General features: G+C 49.1%; 1 protein-coding gene across 6 annotated transcripts; it reads left to right on the forward strand.

Moving 5' to 3' along the window:
- Positions 1–367: 367 nt before the first annotated feature.
- Dcaf11 (DDB1 and CUL4 associated factor 11) lies at positions 368–10,918 on the forward strand. 6 transcript variants are annotated; one of them, XM_029541660.1, is made up of 16 exons: positions 368–469; positions 704–1,016; positions 1,424–1,791; positions 3,188–3,315; positions 3,675–3,802; positions 4,023–4,087; positions 4,339–4,439; positions 4,654–4,800; positions 5,014–5,068; positions 5,376–5,444; positions 5,770–5,827; positions 5,909–6,094; positions 7,183–7,336; positions 7,745–7,897; positions 9,883–9,989; positions 10,088–10,918. In XM_029541660.1, the coding sequence occupies exons 3-16, from the start codon at positions 1,637–1,639 to the stop codon at positions 10,229–10,231; spliced, it is 1,650 nt and encodes a 549-aa protein (XP_029397520.1). In that variant the 5' UTR covers positions 368–469; positions 704–1,016; positions 1,424–1,636; the 3' UTR covers positions 10,232–10,918. The 6 variants fall into 6 exon arrangements, with proteins under 6 accessions (XP_029397520.1, XP_029397519.1, XP_029397521.1 ...); XM_029541659.1 differs by having other exon boundaries at positions 704–970; XM_029541661.1 differs by having other exon boundaries at positions 704–970; positions 1,559–1,791.
- The last annotated feature ends 3,751 nt before the right edge of the window (positions 10,919–14,669 follow it).

Genomic DNA, 14,669 nt, shown 5'->3' on the forward strand with positions numbered 1-14,669 from the left:
AAAAAAAAAAAAAAAAAAAAAAAAAAAAAAAAAGAATTTTAAGGCAGTGACAACCCATGAGCAGTTCAACCATCATTAGCGTGGATCGGGAGAAAAGGTTGGGGTCTCCGGCCTAGAGACCAGGAGACGCCACCCTCACAGGACCTGTCACAAGCTCGTCCCGGGATCTGAGGTGTCCTCGCGATGGCCCACATCTGGGCCAAGGCCGACATCGGCCGCTTCTCTACCTGCCGGCCTAGGAAACCATCCCATTCAAGGTAGGGCTCGGCCTTGGACTCACCCTAGTTACTCATAAGCCAACAGGAGGTGGCGAGCGACTGAAGCCTAGGGACAGTCGGCAAAGCCCAGGCCCAGGAGGCGCGTGCGCACTAACACGACCGGAAAGGCTTCGGGGACGGCCGCGGCACTTAGGGAGTGTCTGCAAAGACCAAGAAAGGAAACCAGGGGTCGTCTAACAAGAGCCCCGCTGGTAAGCGTGTACACAGCAGGGTGGAGAGGCCACGGTCCCACCCGTGAGGAATGCTTTCGACAGGCCGCTAGCGCTACAGCCAGGGGAAAACGGCTGAACTGGGGCTGCTGGGAGCTGAGGGTATAGGGGCGGCCGGGCACGCAGTAAAAAAATAAATAAATAACACTCGAGGCCAAGCGACCTTAAGGGACCACCTCGCAGACTTGACGTCTAGTTCCGCTACGTCTAATGCAGGTCACAGCCAATTCCAGTCCGCTACGACTGAACGCCCCTCTTGGGTTGAGCAAGTTCTCCAGCCCACCCATCAATCACCGGTCTCAGCTGCCCAATCAGAGGGCCGAGGGGGCGGGACTGCTTGGAGCGTCGAGTGACGTCAGCAGGCCTGGCCGCCAGAAGCGTGACGGACGAGGCTCGCGGCTGAGGAGCAGTTAGCCGGCGCCGCAGCGGTAGTCGCTGTAAACAGGGCCTCGCCCCTGCGGGTCCTGCGACAGCTCCTGGATGGTGGGTGGTCTCGCGTGGGGCGGTAACCGCCGGACGCCGGGAGGAGGTGCTTCTCCACTTTCCCTCCCCCTGTTGTACACACCCCCGGCGCACCACGTGGGCGTGAAACTAAACTGGAGGGGGGGGGGTGTTAGGCTGACTTCTAACCTCATTGGCTGTTGCTGCTGCCGGCCCGCGCAAGAAATTGCTCTGATTGGTCAGCAGAGGGGGGGCGTCGGGGGAATCTGAGTTCTAACGCCTCTGGTTGGTTGTGTGAGATAAGCTAGTGAGATGCGTTCTTCCGCAAGGGGTTTTGATTGGTCAGTCGGAGAGGTTATCTGGGATTCGGCCATCCCGGGCCGGGGACTTTGATAGGTGAGTTTGGTTAGGAAAATGGGAAATTCCTCTTCATGGACTCTGATTAGTACGGTAGGGTTGCACCCGAGGTTTCATATGGCTTTCTTTGCTTCACAGGATTGAGAAAGGTTTATGTTCCCGATACCTTGGGAGCTGTCATAGCTAAAGAGAAGGAAATCTCAGTCTCCTGGAGGGGTCACCCCTCTAAAGATAGCTTCTGCCCCGTTTCTGGAAACCCTGGTATTTCTACAGCAGGCTTTACTTTCACCAAACCCAAGTTGGAGACAGGAGCAGCCCCTGCACAGGACATAAGGATGCTGTAACCAGAAGATGGGATCACGGAACAGCAGCAGCGCCGGATCCGGGTCCTTAGAACCCTCTGAGGGCTTGTCCCGAAGAGGGGCTGGCCTGCGTCGTAGTGAGGAAGAGGAAGAAGAGGATGAAGATGTGGATCTGGCCCAGGTACTGGCCTATCTCCTCCGCAGGTAACTTACCCTCTGCTGTGACACTAAGTGTCACAATATCTTGACCACAACTTCAGGCAGGAAAAAGTGCAGAGGATAGGGAATGGCATTGTCCCAGGACAATGATTGTGTTTGAACAGAACGACCTTTCCTGCTGGATGTTCATATTTTATACCTGGCTCCATACCCAAAATGGTTCTTACAACTCTCATGGTTAAGGAGCTCCTTGGGGAAGCCTTTTCAGCTGTGACAACACAAATTTAATCAGTTTTCCAAGAAAATAAAACAAGAGAAGGGAGAGGGATTACAGAGGAAAGGAGAGATGTGAGATGAAGCCATGTGGATTTACTTGAAAAACAAGTTTACATCGACCTTACTAGCCCTGCTCTTAAGAAAAGAATGCCCCGAAGGGGGTGACCACCAGGAACTAAGAACGTTTTGTTCGATTGCCTATGGTTCCTTTGGGAAAAGATGAACCTAGTGTCCCTTCAGACCCTGTGTTCTGTGTTGTGTTCCTACACTGACGGCTGTGAGGGTTGTCGTTGTCAGCTGGACAGGGTCTGGAATCACCTAGGGTACAGCACACCTGGGCGGGGTTCAGCCTCTCAGGGCAGACCTGGAAGGGATTATGGTGATCGGCTTCATTGGAGCAGGAAGACCCACACTGAGCGTGGGTGGCGCCATTCCATGGATGTGGGTCCTAGACGGTAGAAAAAGGAGAAAGCTAACTAAACTCAACCATTCATCCCGCCTTCTTCCTGATTATGAGTGCTGTGTTACCAGCTGTTCTGAGTCCTGCAGCTTTGACGGCCCTGCCATGACAGACTCTGCCCTTGAGCTGTGAGCCAGAATATACATTCTCTCACTTAAGGTGCTTTTGCTGGGGTGTAGAAGGAAAGATGGAAGTGCTCTCCTAATTCTTAGCTCTTGAATTCAGGGTTTAGCTTTGTGGTAGAAGCTTACCCAGCATGCACTGAGCCCCAGGGTTCAGTCCTTAGCCCTGGGGAAAAATAATATTTAGCCCTGAAAGAAATCAATTTATTAGGTCAATCTTGATAACCTGTTAGAACTCTGAGCTCTTGCTCTTACGAGTTCAAGCTAGTTTCCTGCTGTGTCTTTTTGTGTGTTTGGGGTTGGTTGGTTGGTTTTATTTTTGAGGCAGGATTTTTCTGTGTAGCCCTGGCTGCTCTGGAACTCACTCTGTAGACCTGGCTGGCTTTGAACTCACAGAGATCCACCAGCCTCTGCCTCCCAAGCACTGGGATTAAAGGCGTGCGCCACCACTGCCTGGCCCTACTATGACTTGTAGGAGACTTACAATCCAACTTCAAAAGGAGACCCAACCGACTAAAAGCCAGATAGCCATTGGTTAGATGGGAGACGGGACCCCTCCTTTATAATGGGGATCTCTCCACAGAGGCCAAGTGAGGTTGGTGCAAGGAGGGGGTGCAGCAAATTTACAGCTCATCCAGGCCCTCTCGGACTCAGAGGAAGAGCATGACAGTGCCTGGGACGGTCGCCTTGGAGATCGATACAACCCACCTGGTAAGAGGAGAGGCCATCTAAGGGTTTTGGTTTTGTGTTTTGTTCCTAAGACAGGGTCTCCCTGTATCCCTGGCTGTTCTAGAAACATCAGTGTAAACCAGATCTGCCTTCCTCTGCCTCCCGGGTGCTAGGATGAAAGCTATGCATGACTAACAATCTAATCTTCACGTTGGAAGATGTTCACTAGCCCTTTTTACCATTGAAGTGGGTCAGTCTTCTGAAGCTTAGGAGGTTAAATGGAAAGGAGAGAAGTCAGGGGACGAGGGAATCCTTGTAGCCAACCACATGGAGCGGGCCCAGTTTTGCTATCTCGTGGCTGGGCTAGAAGCCCTAGAACGAAACTTTTTTGGTACTCCCAGTGGATTCGACCCCTGACACCCGGGAGCTGGAATACAATGAGATCAAGACACAGGTGGGATTGGCCACGGGGCGGCTGGGACTTGGGAGGACTGCGCAGCAGCAGAGTTTTCCTCGGATGCTACACCAGGTAGGCTCTTCTGCCTCCAGTCAGCCTGGCAGCAGACCTGTTGAGGCCAGTAGTTCTGCCAGCCCCTGAAAAAGGGAAATAAGCGTCCAAGGACACCTCGAGTATATTAGCAGCCTGCATCCCAGTGCTGCAGGGTGTCTGCCCTTGGAGGAGGGGGCTGGGTGTGGTTACAGTGGCTCTCCAATTGTGCTAGCAATATTCCCCAATCCCTTCCATTTAGAGAGAACGGGGCCTCTGCCACCGGGGAAGCTTCTCCCTTGGAGAACAGTCTCGAGTGATGTCTCAGTGAGTATGGGGTTTGGTGGAGAGACTCTAAGGGCCAGCGAGACCTTATCTCCTATACTTGGAAGGATGCAAGTTAAAGGTTTCTCAGAAGACTAAGACTTAGTTTGAAGGGGGCTGGAGCTGCGAGAGTAATCAAGCTAGGGAAGTATAAGGAGACAGACCAGACAAAGCCAAAGGATATGCTGCATTCTATTCTGCTGAGTTCCTCTCACTCAGCACTCCCCGGCCTCCCTTTCTCTCCCCTTCTCTAGCTTCTTGCCCAATGATCTAAGCTTCACTGATACCTACTCTCAGAAGGCTTTCTGCGGCATCTACAGCAAAGATGGTCAAATCTTCATGTCTGCTTGCCAAGGTACTAGACCCCAGTCTTATTAGCTGCCTTAACCTAAAAATATACTTTCAACTAGACTAGAAAGCCTCAGACCCAGGAGTCCCAAAACCTGGCTTAGAGATGCTTAGCCTTGAGATGGTGTACTGAGGGAAACCTCAGAAACATGCAAAAGAGGTCTGATGGAGAAGGCTACAAAGAAAATGGTCCATAATTTTGCCTGATACCCTCTCTGCAGATCAGACAATCCGACTGTATGACTGTCGGTATGGCCGCTTCCACAAGTTCAAAAGCATCAAGGCTCGGGATGTAGGCTGGAGTGTCCTGGATGTGGCCTTCACTCCTGATGGAAACCACTTCCTGTACTCCAGCTGGTCTGATTACAGTGAGTGTGGACCAGATCTCGGCAGTGTCTCCAGCTTTGGACCTCAGAACCTAGCCCCTGTGTGTTCTTCTCTTCTGAGATAAGCTAGCATGCTGTGTCCTCAGAAAATCACTCCCCAGCTGCTCTGACATCCCTGCCATTTACCTTCTCCCTTAGTTTTACTTCCATTCTCTTTCCCGAAATCCTAAAAAATTCTTGTTTCTCTTCTCTTAGTTCATATCTGCAACATCTATGGGGAAGGAGACGCACACACTGCCCTGGATTTAAGGTATTGGCTTTTTCTGTCACACTTATCAGAGACTTCTCAGGAGTGCCTCTTGGACAGGAGCTCCCACCTAGATGAACAAGTCCACCGCTTGCCAATTTCTCTGTGTGGCTTCCTGAGAGCACTGCCCATCCTGTGAGCTCTAGTTTACAGGGTTACTTCTGGCTTCTCAGAGGTGATCTGCATGCTAGCATGGGGTGGTGGGCCTCTGTGTCCCCTTCTTTATAGTCTTTGTCACATGCATGGTAGATTGACAAAAAGTGAAAGGGCATCCACTCAGCCTAGCTCCTTCCTCCTTTGTTCCCTCTAGGCCAGATGAACGTCGCTTTGCTGTCTTCTCCATCGCTGTCTCCTCAGATGGACGAGAAGTACTAGGAGGGTGAGCATTGTGGGAAATGTCTACTTGATTAGTGAGGTAAGAGTTCTGCCAGAGGTAGTTTCTGCTGTTACAGGGACTACTGCACTACCAACTATGGAAAACAACTTGCCTTCTCCAAGGTCAATTACGAGTTGCTTCACTCTTGCTCACCAGTTCCCTGCATGAGGTGGCAGGTCTCGGGCCTCCTTGAAAGCTAAGCTGCTGCTCCTTCCATATGTGAAAGAACACAAGAGCTCACCCCTTAGTTGAGTCCCTCAGCAGGACTCTACCGAGAACACAGAGCAATAGTCTTGACTCTATCACCTTCGTATCTCATTTCTTACAGAGCCAATGATGGCTGCCTATATGTCTTTGACCGAGAACAAAACCGGCGTACTCTTCAGGTATTGTTTGTGAGACAAGAGCCTTTGACCTATTTTTAAGACTAAAGAAATCCTAAAACCCTCAGCTTCCTGCTCCTCTAGATCGAGTCTCATGAGGATGATGTGAATGCAGTGGCCTTTGCTGACATAAGCTCCCAAATCCTGTTCTCTGGGGGAGACGATGCCATCTGCAAAGTGTGGGATCGACGAACCATGAGGGAGGATGACCCCAAGCCTGTGGGTGCACTGGCCGGACACCAAGATGGCATCACCTTTATTGACAGCAAGGTAAGCAAACAAGACTGTATATCCAGACTCTTAAGGTTCTAGCTGTCCAGGAAGGGGTGACAGTGGACTGGTATGGAAACTCTAAAGTTCCTTCTTAGAGTGTGCAGGAAATGGAATTTAGGAGAAGTATTTAAGCCAAGAAACACGAGCGTCTTCTGTACCCATCAGTCTGCAAGGACCAAGGCAGGGCTTGACATTTACAGGATGGGGCAGAGAGAAGACTCAGCGGTTAAGAGCACTACTGTTCTTCCAGAAGACTCAGAATCAGTTCCCAGCACACAGCAGCTTACAACCACCTGTAACTCCAGTTCTAGGAGATCCAGTGTAGGCAGAACACCCATACACATAAAAGAAATAAATTACAAAAGAAAGTAGAAAGAGCCAGGTGTGGTGGCACACGCCTTTAATCCCAGCACTCGGGAGGCAGAGGCAGGAGGATTTCTGAGTTTGAGGCCAGCCTGGTCTACAGAGTGAGTTCCAGGACAGCCAGGGCTATACAGAGAAACCCTGTCTCGAAAAAAAAAAAGAGAGAGAGAGATAGGCATTTTCTCTCCCTCGGTGACACAGATATAGGCCAGATTAGACCAGATTAAAAGTAGGATAAAGGCAGGTTTGTTAGGCAGCTCTTGGGTGGGTTCACCAATCTCCCAGGTGGAGGTCAGTGAAGTCACACATCCAGGCTGAAGCAAGGGGGTTTTGTAGAGTTTAGGTGAACAGTGATGTTCCAGCTAGGAAATGGGATGGTGTCCAAACCTGAATCCCTGGACAGGCACTCGGGTGGGTTGCTGGAAACACAGAGACTTGGAATCATGACATGTCAGCCCAGAGTTTCTCCAGGTGGGCAGGAACTTTTCTCTGAGCAGGCAGGGTTGGCGGAAGGAGGGCAGATGGGGTTTCCCAGCTTGTAGAGGGGATGGGTAGGGCTCCAGCCTAACTCTCTGGACAAAAGCCTGGCTGTAAGGAGGTCTGAAGCAGAACGTCAAAGGTGAGCTCATCTGGATGAATCAAGACCCCAGAGCAGAGGAACTGCACTGGCAGGCAGGAAGCCTGACAGGCTCTTGTGCATCTCTCCATTCTTGGATTCATAGGGTGATGCCCGGTATCTCATTTCCAACTCCAAAGATCAGACCATTAAGCTTTGGGATATCAGACGCTTCTCCAGCCGAGAAGGCATGGAAGCGTCACGACTGGCTGCCACACAGCAAAACTGGGACTATCGCTGGCAGCAGGTGCCCAAGATAGGTAAGGGTCGCGTGAAGCTGAGGCTTGGGTGGAGAGTTGGCTATGGCTAGAGTACTTAACCACTAGAATGGCCTGGGATGGGATGGGTAGTTTGTCTGTTGCCAGGGAGTCCCGTAGCCCTCCCTCAGTCATTGCTTTTAGGCCTTTTATTGGTTAGACCATGAAAGGAGGGGTTCCCAGGCTTAGGGAAACATAGAACCCACCAACACAAAAGTCTTTTAGTATCATTGACATTGTCAGCTCAGCAATGCCATTTTGATGACTTTTCTCACAGGAAAAAGTCAGCCAGTTATGGTTGGATAGCCAGTTGTCTTTGAGTGGTGATCTCCATTAAGAGTTAGTGGCACAGGGCAGTTCAGACATTGACTCATAAAAGGCTCACCTCCAACATCATGTATCCTTGCCCAGCCTGGAAGAAGTTGAAGCTCCCAGGTGACAGCTCCTTGATGACCTACAGAGGCCATGGAGTGCTTCACACTCTGATCCGATGTCGATTCTCCCCAGCCCATAGCACCGGCCAGCAGTTCATCTACAGTGGCTGCTCTACTGGCAAAGTGGTTGGTAAGGATTTTGTGAGAACAGGCCTTAAGAGGGGCAAGCATGTTTCTCTGGCATTCCATCTATAATACAGTGAGCACTTTGATAACAACTGCAAGTGAAATTTTATTTAGCTTGGAGCAGGGGAGGCTTAAACAAGAAACTAGGAAGCATTTGTGAGCACTTTTAATTAAGAAAGGGGATATAGCCAGGCGGTGGTGGCGTACGCCTTTAATCCCAGCACTTAGGAGGCAGAGGCAGGCGGATCTCTGAGTTTGAGGCCAGCCTGGTCTACAAAGTGAGTTCCAGGACAGCCAGGGCTACACAGAGAAACCCTGTCTTGAAAAAACAAACGGGGCTGGAGTGATGGCTCAGAGATTAAGAGCACTGACTGCTCCTCCAGAGGTCCTGAGTTCAATTCCCTGCAACCACATGGTGGCTCACAACCATCTGTAATGAGATCTGATGCCCTCTTCTGGAGTGTCTGAAGACAGCTACAGTGTACTTCCATATAATAAATAAATAAGTCTTTTTAAAAAAAAAAAGAAAGAAAAGAAAGGGAATATAGAATTCTAGTTCATAAATAGATTATCAAAAGCATAATTCTGTTTTTACCCAGCCAAGGGAAAGGATCACAGGTAAAAGGTGGGAGGGCAACAGAGGCAAGCAGGTGACAAAAAGGCAGCATTGAGTTACTGGGCATAGGAACTCATGCCTGTGATTCCGCATTAGGAGGTGAATGGTTGCCATGAGTTCAAGGTCAGCCTGAACAACATTATGAATCTGGGCCAGATCAGACTATAAAGCAAGGCCCTACCTCTAGAATAGAAGACAGCATGCGTAGTAGATGTCATGGAGGCTCTGAAGCGGGAGGAAGGCACCAGAAAGAAGCAGGCTGAAGAGATGGGTCAGGCATAAAGCACTTGCAGTGCAAGCATGAGATCTGTGCTCAGGTCCCCAGAGCCCAGGCATGGTGATGCAGCGGATCCCCGGGGCCCAGGATGGGGGCAGATGCAGGAGGGTCCTGGGACTTTTAGGCCAGCCAGTCTAGCCAAATCAGCAAGCTGCCAGTCTCACTGAGACTTTGTCAGCTGGGCAGTGGTCACATGCCTTTAATTGCAGCACTTGGGAGGTAGGGGCAGATAGATCTCAGAGGCCAGCCTTGTCCACAGAGGAAGTTCCAGGACAGGCAGGGCTGCATAGTGAGACCCTGACTGCCCTGTCTTGAAGAAACAAAACAAAGTAAAACAAAACAAATAAGGAAGACCCATTCTCAATAGAGATCAAAAATAGCTCCCATTGACCTATGGTCTCCACATATACGTGCATATACTCAGTGCACACTGACTCAAGTTGGAAAAGCAGAGGTGTACCTGCCAATGAACAAGTGCTCTCACCTACCCAGGCTGGATTCACTGTTGGTGCCTTCCATGCCTTGCTAAAAGTGTTTATCCTATTTTTATGAGACAGGGTTTCTCTGTGTAGTCCTGGCTGTCCTGAAATTTACTATGTAGACCAGGCTGGCCTAAGAGAGTCACCTGCCTCTAATTCCTAAGTGATGGGATTAAAGGCATGAGCCAGGCCTGACACTGGTACAAGTTTTAAAGCCAGTGCATTTCTGTTTTTCATTTTATTTGAGACTAGAACAATGTAACCCAGGCTGGTCTTGGAACTATATTCTGAGGGCTGGCCTTGAACTCCTGATTCTCCTGCTTTCACCTCCATAGTGTTGAGATTGTCACCATGCATTTTCATCACAGTAGTCCTTGGGATTGTAGCTAAGGGCCAGGGATACCCACATTTCCGTTCATACCTTCCACCCAAGATAGGGACAGGAGTGAAAGAAGGAAGCAGGGAGAGCACCATCTTCTGCGGTGGCCTTTGCTCCCATGGGCAAGTAGGATGCTGCCTGAGAAACAAGTCAGTGACACTGCCGTGGGGACTGAGGGGCGGTTGGAAGTTCCTCCAGCAGCCCTGTCTACTCTGGCTTTTTTTTTTTTCCTTCACAGTATATGACCTCTTAAGTGGCCACATTGTGAAGAAGCTGACCAATCACAAGGCCTGTGTGCGTGATGTCAGTTGGCATCCCTTTGAAGAAAAGATCGTCAGCAGTTCGGTGAGGTTACAGGGGTTGAGGGTGGGAGGACGGCATGTGTCTAGAGCTGGGACCGGGAGGGGCATCCCCCTGACTGCGTGCCACTTCCTGCTCTGCAGTGGGATGGGAACCTACGTCTATGGCAGTACCGTCAAGCTGAGTACTTCCAGGACGACATGCCAGAGTCTGACATGAACAGAGTTTGTTCCAGTGGCCCTACTCCGGTGCCCTGCCCATCTGTGGCCTTTTCCTCACCTCAGTAGATCTGACCTCCAGTTCTGTAAAGGGTGAATTCTCAGCATATTCTCTGCCTCCTCCTCCCTTTCCCCTTTGGGGAGTATGTGGAGGAACTGCTGACACTGGGTGAGAAACAGAAACCCAGAGTCTGGGCCCAGGCTGAGCCTGGACTGACCACCCCCAAACTGGATCAAGTGGTTTCCTCGTGCATTCATACCCAGTCTGCTTGGATTTCGATCTCTAGCCAGAGTGTGGCAGGGCATCATTATCTGGGGTGCAGCTTCTGGCTACAAGAGTCTTGAGTGTGTTTAATCATGTTCTGATGTTAGATATTGGCTCATAGTGTAGACACTTAAGGTCTGAATGGACCCATTAGCAGTGCCCTTTGCCCGGGTCTTCACACTGAGAGTTAGATTGGCCATCAGGGCCTAGTATACTGAGACCTTTCTTTCTGAGGTCTCCGAGGGTGGACAGGATGGGTAGGGAGGTGTCTGCCTCAGCACCCTCCTGGGTGAGAACTGTGTCTGCTCTCATACTTGGACTTTGAAGTGAAGAGGCTGGTCTGAGAGGTGTGGGTCTCAGGTATGGCCCGGCTTGCCTTTGGATCCTATCATTGCTGATGGCCAGCAGCTTCAACAAAAGAGGATAAAGCAGGACTTCTTTCACCTTCTCACTGGCTGTGGCTCTCCCAATAAACCGTCTGTGGGAAATTGGCTCTGTGTCTGTGTCACTTTCCCTTTCTTCTACCTGGGGTCTCTTGTCTTCTCACTGCAGAGAAGCAGGTTTAAACTGGTTGAGGCAGTACATGCTGTAATCTTCTTGCTTGGAACTAAGGACTAAAGGCTCAGAAGTTGAAGGTCATCCTCGGCTACATAATCAGTGTGAGGCTAGACCAGGTTACAGGAGAGCCTAGCTCAGAAAAAACACATAAAAGTTCCAACAGAGAGGCCAGGCAGTGGTGGTGCACGCCTTTAATCCCAGCACTTGGGAGGCAGAGGCTGGCAGATCTCTTGAGTTCCAGGACAGCCAGGGCTACACAGAGAAACCCTGTCTCGAAAAAAAAAAGTTCCAATAGAGAATATGCCACTTTATAAGAGAACACACTTTGATGACTCAAAAAAAAAAAAAAAAAAATCCTCAGGGGCTAGAGAGATGGCTCAACAGTTAAAAGCACTGACTGCGCTTACGGAGGTCCTGAGTTCAATTCCCAGAAACCACAAGGTGGCTGATAACCATCTGTGATGGGGGATCCAATGCCCTCTTCTGTGGTGTCTGAAGAGAGCAACAGTGTACTTATATACATTAAATAAGTAAATAAATATTTGGAAGAAAGATCGCCAATACGCAGTAAGGTTAGTAACAGGCTTCCTCTCCAACCCAGACACTGCACCATGCAGTAGATGATGAGCACATTTACTGTTACAGCCCAGGCATGCCCTGCTCTGGAGCTGTTCCAGTATGCAGAGGGTGGCCCACAAATGCACAGCACTGCAACAGCACCAGCCAGGTCCACTCACAGCCCCTCACCCAGGGAAGATGTCTGCCACAGTACTCACAGCTGATCTCAATGCCCAGAGCTCACATGGTGGAAGGAGGGAACTGACTTTCAGAAGTTGTCCTCTGATTGTTCACCCATAGACACGCACACAAGTGTTATAAAAGAATCCCAAGCCGGGCGGTGGTGGCTCACGCCTTTAATCCCAGCACTGGGAAGGTGGGTACTTGAGTTCAAGGGCAGCCTGGTCTACAGAGTGAATTCCAAGTCAGCCAGGGCTACACAGAGAAACCCTGTAGTGACAATTTAGGAGTTTTAGTTTCTTTGAAAAACAGAAATACTATGGAAGTGTGTTTTCATTTTGAACCCAGGTGTAGGGCTATGGAGCTGCTTCAGACGAACCACAGTAGCTGCCTGTGCTTTGCCTCACACTCTAGGAGGAGTGTGAATTTGCCAGCTGCAGATAGTTTCTTCGATTGTGTGGCATTTGGAATTCTGGAGACTTTTCAGAGTATATACGTGCTTGGACCCTGGGAGGTGGGTCATTGGTTGGTGGTTCTTCAAGGAGATTGCTTGCAGTGTGTTAGGTGGTCATGTACAAAAAAAGAAGAAGAAGAAAAAAAAAAAGAGTTAGATATCCTGACACAGAAGATAAACCTTGTCCAAGGAAAAAGTCCCTAATCAGCAGGAAGAGTCTTAATGATAACATCGCCCCTTTCCAATCACTGATATCCTCCTTTTTCCTCAACTATCTAGTATTAGGGGGTTGTAAGGGTGGAAGAAAGAGGTTGGAGGAGGGTATAAGAATAACCCACAAAGTAGCCAAAGATAAGCTACAAAACCCTGTCTCAAGGAAGAGAGAAAAAGCCCAAGCCCTAGAGCAAACTGAAGTTCGGATGAAGTGGCCTCCTTCACATACTGCAATATATGGATCTCTCTCACATGTCATGCTGTTTAAGGCAATAAACTGGGTATGTACTTGAAGGGGTGGATGTAGACAAGTGTTGAGGGGTTGTTTTCTTGTTTGGGGGAGGGCTCACTCTGTTATCTGGGCTGGTCTCCAATGCTTGTGCTCACATAATCCTCTACTTTCATTTTTCTCTGAGTAGCTAGAATGGCAGACACATACCAGATCCAGCTTCAAAAACAACAGTCCAGGGAGGTCAGATGACTCAGCGGGTAAAGGCACTTGCCATTAAACCTATTGATCTTCCTTCAGTAGTTCTGAAACTTAATGAGAGAACCAATTCCTGCAAGTTGTCCTCTAACTTACATACACACTTACATACATACATACATACATACACACACACACACACACACACACATATAGTTTCAAAACGTTTCCAACTTGCCTGCCCTGGCCTTTTGATCCTTTTGCTCCTTGGCCCAGTGTCCTTTATTTACCGTGATCAACTTCTGACCAGGGCTCAGTGGAGTTCAGGTTGCTCTTCAGGAGTATATCTGGGATCAATTCTCAGCACATACACAAAAATTACAACTACTTGTAACTCTTGTCCTAAGAGATGAACAACCTCTTCTGGTCTCCGTGGGCACCAGGCACACAAGTCTTGCACAGACGTAGATGCAGGTAAAATATACATAAATAAGTTAAAACAACACTTTAACAAAGTAGCTTACAGGAGGAAAGAGTTTGTTTGGCTTACACTCCAGCTAGCAGTTCATCACTGAGGGAAGTCACAGCAGGAATCATGGTGGAGAGCACTGGCTCATTCTTTGGCTTACATTTAGCTAACTATTCTATAGAATCCAGGATCACTTGCACAGGGAATGGTGCTGCCCAAAGTGAACTGGGCCCTCCCACTAGATCAGTTATCAAGACAGTACCCCACAGTCATGTCCATAGGACAATCTCATCTATGTGATTCCTCCACTGAGGTTTTCCTCTCAGATGATTCTAGGCTGTGTGAACTTGAAAAAACTAGCTAGAGGACTAGAGAGATGGCTCAGCAGTTAAGAGCAATGGCTGCTCTTCCAAAGGACCGGGTTTCAATTCACAGAACCCACATGGCAACTCACAACAGTCTGTAACTCCACAATCCTGTTAACAAAATATAAACAGTACTATTTACAATAAAAATTTAATCCCAGAGGGGAAAAATGAACTCTTAGGGTTTATGATCTCTAGAGTTGTTTTGTTTGGTTGGGTTTTTGTTTTTGTTTTTGAGTTTTGTTATTGTCTTTATTTGTTTGAGACAGCCTCACTGTAGCCCAGGCTGGGCCGGAACTCACCAAGTAGATCCAGCTGGCAGTGAACTTGATTTGATCCTTGTCTTGAATAGGATTTTACTGCTGTGAACAGACACCATGACAAGGCAACTCTTATAAGGACAACATTTGATTAGGGATCTCTTACAGGTTCAGAGGTTCAGTTCATTATCAAGGCAAGAACATAGCAGCATCCAGGCAGGGATGATACAGGAGGAGCTGAGCATTCTACAGCTTCATCTGAAGGCTGCTAGCAAAATACTGACTTCCAGATATCTAGGACAAGCATATTACAGCCCACACCCACAGTGACACACCTACTCCAACAAGGCTTCACTTCCTAATAGTGCCACTCCCTGGGCCAAACATATACAAACCATCACAATCCTCCTGCTTCAAAAATTGGTTTGGTTTGGTTTTTTGATACAGGGTTTCTCTGTGTAGCCCTGGCTGTCCTGGAACTCACTCTGTAGACCAGGTTGGCCTCAAACTCAGAGATCCTCCTGCCCCTGCCACCAGCTCTGTATCACGACAAATCAGTAGTGAGACAATCTCTAATACAATTCTAGATTTGCATTTAGGCAGATGAGAAAGGACTAATATTTATAACACAGAAACCCCCCTGAGCCGGGCGTGGTGGCGCACTCCTTTAATCCAATCCCAGCACTCGGGAGGCAGAGGCAGGCGGATTTCTGAGTTCGAGGCCAGCCTGGTCTACAGAGTGAGTTCCAGGACAGCCA

Source organism: Mus pahari, chromosome 8 (assembly GCF_900095145.1).
Source record: "Mus pahari chromosome 8, PAHARI_EIJ_v1.1, whole genome shotgun sequence".
Lineage (NCBI taxonomy): Eukaryota > Metazoa > Chordata > Mammalia > Rodentia > Muridae > Mus > Mus pahari.